Source organism: Sipha flava, unplaced genomic scaffold, assembly GCF_003268045.1.
Source record: "Sipha flava isolate LNK unplaced genomic scaffold, YSA_version1 349_pilon_pilon, whole genome shotgun sequence".
In the NCBI taxonomy this organism is placed as follows: Eukaryota; Metazoa; Arthropoda; class Insecta; order Hemiptera; family Aphididae; genus Sipha; species Sipha flava.
Genome location: NW_020273044.1, coordinates 1 through 7,174, shown reverse-complemented (window position 1 = coordinate 7,174; position 7,174 = coordinate 1). Strand labels below are relative to the sequence as shown.

At 34.7% G+C, this 7,174-nt stretch overlaps 2 protein-coding genes across 2 annotated transcripts; both read right to left on the bottom strand.

Moving 5' to 3' along the window:
* Positions 1-5,741: 5,741 nt before the first annotated feature.
* Positions 5,742-6,104, bottom strand: LOC112687360 (52 kDa repressor of the inhibitor of the protein kinase-like). The gene has a single exon (XM_025560009.1). The coding sequence runs from the start codon at positions 6,102-6,104 to the stop codon at positions 5,742-5,744; it is 363 nt and encodes a 120-aa protein (XP_025415794.1).
* A 393-nt stretch (positions 6,105-6,497) lies between these two features.
* On the bottom strand, positions 6,498-7,103 carry LOC112687364. Its single transcript, XM_025560012.1, has one exon. It carries the CDS (start codon positions 7,101-7,103, stop codon positions 6,498-6,500), a length of 606 nt encoding a protein of 201 aa, XP_025415797.1.
* Positions 7,104-7,174: the final 71 nt, after the last annotated feature.

The window sequence follows — 7,174 nt, the reverse complement described above, 5'->3', positions numbered from 1 at the left end:
GTGTTATCAAAAATTTCTAATAATATTAATTATGTGATATGTGGTTCCCCCTACAATGTACATCCATTTATGCCTTGTTCAGTTACTAGCGTTCCATCATTTTCTCTTAGAAACCTCTCTCGTTTCTTATATCCTCCTCATGCCGTGTTTATCTTCTGATATAGTTGTCGTAAATTATTTATTCTAAAATTTTGTTCCGCTTTTTCTAACAATTTTTGGACGTACAACCGTTTTTCTCTTCTTAATGTGTTATGTGTTTCTTTTTGGCATCGTTTATAATGTTCCTCTTTGTCTTTATTTGTAGGATCACCAAGCCATATGATCCTTAGATCCTTCATTTGAGCTAGTACTTTCTGGCATATTTCATTAAACTATGGCTTCTTTATTCTTTCACTTTACTTAAAAATATTTCTGATATTGTCTTTATTGAGTCTCTCACTTTTTTTCTTCTTTCGTCAATTGACTATCTAATCTACTATCAAAACGAATGGTTGAACAACTGTTCATTTAGTCTGTTTTTAAGACACCTACTCTTTTCTTCGGCCTCTAACTTGGATACATCATATCTATCTAGCATAGTCCCAGTAGATCGAGCGGGATTTTTAAGTTTTACTTTAATTTTTCCTTTAACAAGAAAGTGATCGGAGTCACTATCTGCCCCTCTTACAGTCCGAACATCTTGAATACAGTTGCTGATTATCAAATTTATTAGTATATGATCAATTTGTTTTATATACTTTTCGTTCGGTGAACTTCAAGTTCCGTTATGTATCATTTTGTGTGGGAACATTGTACTTTTTACTACTAGACCTCTTTCAGTCGCCAAGTCAATTAGTCTTAGTCCGTTGTCATTACTTGTGTCATGTAAATTATGACTACCTATAACTGGTCTGAATGCGATCTCTTTTCCAATCTTCGCACTCATATCACCAAGTACAATTTGAATTCTTCTCCTTGGTATTGTGTTTATCGTGGTTATTACATCTTCGTAAAAAAGTTCCTTTTCCTCTTGTTGTTTATCTTCTGTAGACGCGTGTAAGTTAACGAAACTAATATCAAACCATTGTGTCAACAGAGTTAGAACTGATATTCTAGAATTTACATATTTGAAGTCCTTTATAGTTGGTATTAAGCTCTTATGTACCACGAAACTTGTACCAAATTGGACAACGGACAACAATCGTGGCGATGGATGGTTTGTGTCGGGAACGAGGTTGGAACTACTGGCGTACGTGACGCGCACGACGAACCGGCTTGTAACAAGGACCATGGGTGAAAATCACGTGGTACCAACGAAATCAAAGTGATCGGGAACCGAAAACAGGTTGACGTACGTGAAACGCACTTGAAGAAGAACTGTCTAACACGCACAAAAGCGAGTTCGTGAAACACGTGCACGGTGATAGCACAATACCACTGTCCAATAATCAACCGGTGCGATAAACGGGGCGTAAGGACGCAAGGCCGTGAAAGTGACCACGAGGTCAACAATATCTAAAAAAAGACGGGTTGACACTACACGCGGTGACACACACACGAGATCGACCAACGGTCGCGGATCAAACGCACGACAGACGATAATCGCGTACAAAAAGGAATCGGTGTTAGGAAAATAACACACGGAAAGAAAGGCGGCATAGGCGCGATAGTTATCGGCCGGCCAAGCGCGAATGTGTGACGCAAAAACAAAACAAGTTTTTCAGCACACATCACTGCGATCGACGGCCGGGCAGCCGGGTGCATGTCACCGGTAGGGGTAAAAAAGAGGGAATGCCGACGGTGGTCTTCGCGAATCCTCGACGCTCGTCGCGATGGTGCGCAAACAACAATAGAGCATTGATCCATCACTTATATATATGGGAGCTCAATTAATCTACCTGGTAAGTTTTACCGATATTTTTTGTATGATAAATGTGTTATTTATTAATTAATTAGTTAAGTATTAAATTTAAAGATCAACATTTTTTGCTATAGTCGGGGACACGAAAAGTGGCGTGTGACCTTGACTGTACCCCAACCCACACCCGGCCTGTGCTCGGTGGTTCTCAACATTCGGCGCATGAGGCGTATTTCGCGCGAGCAGCGTAACATTTTGTGTATTGTACACATTTTTCAGGGCCTCAGTGAATAATTTAAGAAGGGGCCCCGTCGGTATTCGCCGACTAAACGACCGTTAAATCCGCCACTGATTGTACACATCATAAAAAAAAATAAGGTTACTGTTTTCATTCTATGGCTTTCAGGTAGTTTGTTGCATAGACCTGTTATATAGGATTATGGTTTGTTGCAGCTGTTATTTTCTCTTGCATTGTGTGTGAAAAGAGGGGTTGTTTTTATACTAAATGTACAATGAAATACCATGGCATCTACCTACCTCTATTAGCCCGCAAGTGGTCGACGAGTAGGTACATTCGTGTGTTAACTGTTTAGTGTTGTATTGCCTGTGCGATTTAGTAATTTATTTACTGTGCTGTTATTTTGTAATTTTTTAAAATGTCTTTTAATGATAAAGATATTCATAGTCAATCTAAAAAAATTATACATAGCGTGTATATATTTTTAAAAAATTTATCTAAAAAACCTGACTTAACGCCAGAATTTTTTAAATGTGCTCAAGACCTTACATCCCAGGCATGTGGAATTTCGCTTCGCACCGTAAGCCGCATTTGCTCCGAATCGAAAAAATCAGAAAACACGCAAGATGAACAACGAGTTGTACCATTTTTTAAATCTAAGTTGCCAAAAAAAATAACACTTTCAACATGGTAGACATTGAACGTTTGACTCATGAAGCGTTAGATTCAGTGACTATACAAGATTGGGAGAAATGTGTACGACATGCAGAAAGTATTCAATCCCAAGACTATGAAAGAGAAGTTCACAGGGATGCCATATTAGAACCCATTATATTAACCATATTACCAGGTGATAGTGATTAGAGTGATGATGACACAGATAATGATGATGATTATGCTATTTATATATATATATATATATTATATAAGACATATTTGGTAACTAATTTCGACTTTACTTAGGTAAATTAAAATTGTATATCATACTCCAGAAATGAATGTATCTTTAATATGCTCTAATGAAATGTAGATATTCTTCTTCTTCTTCTTCTTCTTGGGATTCGGCCGCTAGGACCATCCCGTCTCACAACCAATTCTCCAGGCATCTCTATCCATCGCCAAATCCTTCCAGTTTGCTCCGCCTTCTAAGTCTTCTATATCTCTCTTAACTAAATCTTCCCATCTCAACTTTGGTTTTCCCAAGGGCCTTTTTCCTACTGGATTCTGTTCTAAAACCATTCTTAGTAAAGAGTTCTGGCTTCGCATTGCATGACCTGCCCACCGCAACCTTTTTTTCTTGATCGTCTATGTTGTTTTCATTAAAAATTTCTTGTAGCTCTATATTTTTCCTTCTTCTCCACTCTCCTGTGATGTTATCTTTTATTGGACCGAAGATCTTTCATAATATTTTCCTTTCTAGTATTAAAAACTGATTCTCATCTGATTTTCTTAGTGCCCAGGTTTCCGATCCGTACAATTTTACTGACCGTATTAGACTAGTATACAAACGTCCCTTTAACTTTCTTGATAATGATTCAGAACTTAATAGTTTCTCCAAACCAAAATAAGTCCTGTTCCCCGCTTGGATTCTCGCGGCTACTTCCTTGGTTATATCATTTTTTTCCGTCACAATTGAGCCAAGATATTTGAAGGAATTGACTCTCTTAAATTTAAAATGATCCTACCTCTAGAACGTGATCCATCCAATTTTTTCTACTTATAATCATATATTCAGTTTTTTATTTTTTGTTCATTAATTTGTAGTCCTACTTTCTGTGCTGCGTCATTAAGTCTGTCACAAAGCCATTTAACTCCATCTTGAGATTCGTCCATCAGTACTACATCATCGGCATATGCCAATAATGGAATATTCGAGTCCCGGAGTTTTATTCCTTCGTGGGGTTCTATTTTCATCTCTCTTATTACTTTTTCCAATACCAGGTTGAAAATAATAGGTAAGATGGAATCACCCTGTCTAAGGCCGGATTTTACTGTAACTGGATCAGACTTCATATTTCCGACTTTTACTCTGACTACGGTTTCCATGATGCTGATTGAAACTAGATTGACCAGCTTCCGGGGAAAATCGAACTCTTTCAGAATATTTATGAGACTTTCCCTATGAATACTGTCGTATGCTTTTTTGAAGTCAACGAATAGCGTATGTATCTCCCTATCGAATTCCCACGTTTTTTGATATAATAGTCTTATAATAAATATTTGGTCCGTCGTTGACTTCCCTGGTCTAAAACCGCCTTGATATTCACCAATTGTCTGTTCTGCTTTTTCTTTTATTTTTGTTAAAATACAATTTGAGAACACTTTGTACGCCACATCCTCTCTTACCTTACTTATCTAAATAAGTAGTTAGCCCCCCCCCATTTAGAAATCCTGGCTACGCCACTGGAGGGGTCCATATTTATTATTAAGTTAAGAAACTTTAAATTTAATTACCGCCACAGGAAATTTAAATCAATTAAAGCTTGATAGTAATGATATTTCAATATTGAAGGAAAAATTTAATTTGAATACTACATTTGAGTCTGAAATTAAGCTCATTACAAATATGTCTGATAGAACTTCTATTAGAGGGTTATCAACTAAAACAATTGTAGTATGGCTGAATTGGTTATCAGAAAACAACCGGAAAACAATATTTTCAAACTTCAATAAAGCTTTAACACAATTTGCAACAATACCTGTGACAAGCTGCTCGTGTGAGAGCATTTTTCTAAATTGTCTATTGTAAAGTCTAAACTTAGAAACACTATGTTACAAGAACGTCTTGATTCACTGATGTTAATATTTATCGAGCAAAAGATGGCATCAGAAATCAATATTGAAGATGTAATAGATGAATTCAAAGCATGTGTGTCGATAAAAAGAAGACTTGAACTTTAGATTTTAAGTACTCTCCATAAAATAACAACATTATAAATATGTTAAAATTATTCAAAAGCATTTAATATAGTACATACTTGATCTTAAATAAATAATACATTTTTTTTTAATAAATATAAATCAAATTTCAAACTACTTATTTCTACAGTGCATTGTTTAATATTCTACTATAAAATTATGTGTAATTTTAGATTCTAAGGGAAGTAAAGAAGCTACGTAGTATATATGCAAAAACTTAGATTGTGACTTGAATCTTATATGCGTTAAAAGAAAATGCAAATAAATTAAGGGAAGATTAGAAAATTTATTTGTGAGGGGCCCTATATTTCTTATTGCATAACCTGCGAATAAAGTCTGCGCACGCCTATGAATGTACCTATACTTTATAAAAAATTATAAAAGTGTTACAATAAATATTAAAAATATGACTCTGTGTCAGTAGCGTACTCAGGATTTCAAAATGCGGGGGGGGTTCAAAGAAGATCCGGACTATCACTATTGTAGGCCCTAGAATCTAGAGCTAGGTATACTGTATACTGAGCAAAAAAATAAATAAAAATAGGTTATCAGAAAGTAAGTCTTATAATATAATATATTATAGTATTATACTAATATAATAAGTTACTAATAAGGTACTACACAAGAACAAAAGTAAATTTTAACTGTATATCACATAGTTATACATAGTTATTGATTAAAAAAAAAAATATTGTCAGACTTTTAAATATGCTTGTTATATTATCTTATATACAAGATGAAAAAAAATTAATCTAGTTTAATGTTTAATTTTCTGGCATTAGCTGATAATAAGTTTAAAACATTTTCAGGTGTAATTTTAATTTCTTGATGTATATTTAGAAGCGCCAAACCGTTCAATCTATTTTCTGATGTTGTGTTTCTAAGATATGTTTTTAAATGCTTTAAGGTAGAAAATGATCTTTCTCCTGATGCTGTAGTTACAGGAAGGGTAATCAGATATTTTAAAAGTTTATGAACTATGGGGAAAACATTTTCATCATACTGAAGATATGTGTCGATTGCATTTTCACTTTTGAAATTTGTACAATATTTTCTCCATAATTTCAACTCTCTTATAGCTCCAAGTTCAGTAGTTTCAATATCAACCATATATGCTCTAACTAAGTTAATTATTTCCTCTCCATCGTTTAAAATTGATGAACTTAGTTTCTCTGGTAGAAGACAATTAAAGTTTTTTAATATTATATAGTATTATATAGTATTAATTATATAGTATATAGTATTATATAGTAGCTGCATTTATAATAGCATTGCTGGTAGGTGCTAGCAAATCATAAATGTTAAACCGTTTTCCTGGTTTACTTTTCATCCAGGAATCCATTCCTTGATTGATACATTTTTTAAAAGGCCCAAATGTACTCCTGTCCAAAGGTTGCAGTTTGTGAGTACAGTGTGGTGGAAAATTTAACAATACAATGGCATTAGCTCTATAATAATCAACAACTGGCAAAGGAAGATAAGATTCATGGTTGTCCAACAATATCAGGACTTTTTTTTTTTAATTGTAGGGCGTACATGATTTGTGAAATGTTCAATAAAATTTAAAAACTCTGAACCTTGCATCCAGCCAGATTTATTTGAGGTTCCTACACAACTTGGAGATCTACCTCTTATAAAATGGTCCTTATAGTTTACCCTTGGGAAAATAAACATAAGCGGTATAAAATTACCAACCGCATTTACTGCCAAGCACATAGTAACTAACGTCCCACGTTCAGCTGACGTTATTGCACCAACTTGTTGCTTACCTCGTTGTGCCACTATTTTTCCTAAATTTTGAACAGTGGTAATACCAGTCTCATCTATACTGTAAACTTGGCGAGCTTCAAATTTGTATTTAGTTAGAACTGATTCATATTTGTCCATAAACAATTTGACGTTGACCGGATTAAAGTTCATGGCTCTAGACAAACTCGTTGCCTTTAGTTTACGAATGGACAAAGTAGGATTACGCTTGAAAAAATTACTAAACCAATCGATACTAGCACAATTATTCTCAGTCTGATAAGGTAGAATTTTCAAATTTAATTTTACTGCATATTGAAATGCTAACTTTCGGACATCATTGGGGGTCAATCCAAAATACATATCAGCACAGGTTTTTAAGTAATTTCAATTGGGACAATTTAGGCACTTGTGGAGTCAATCGTGGTGGAAGG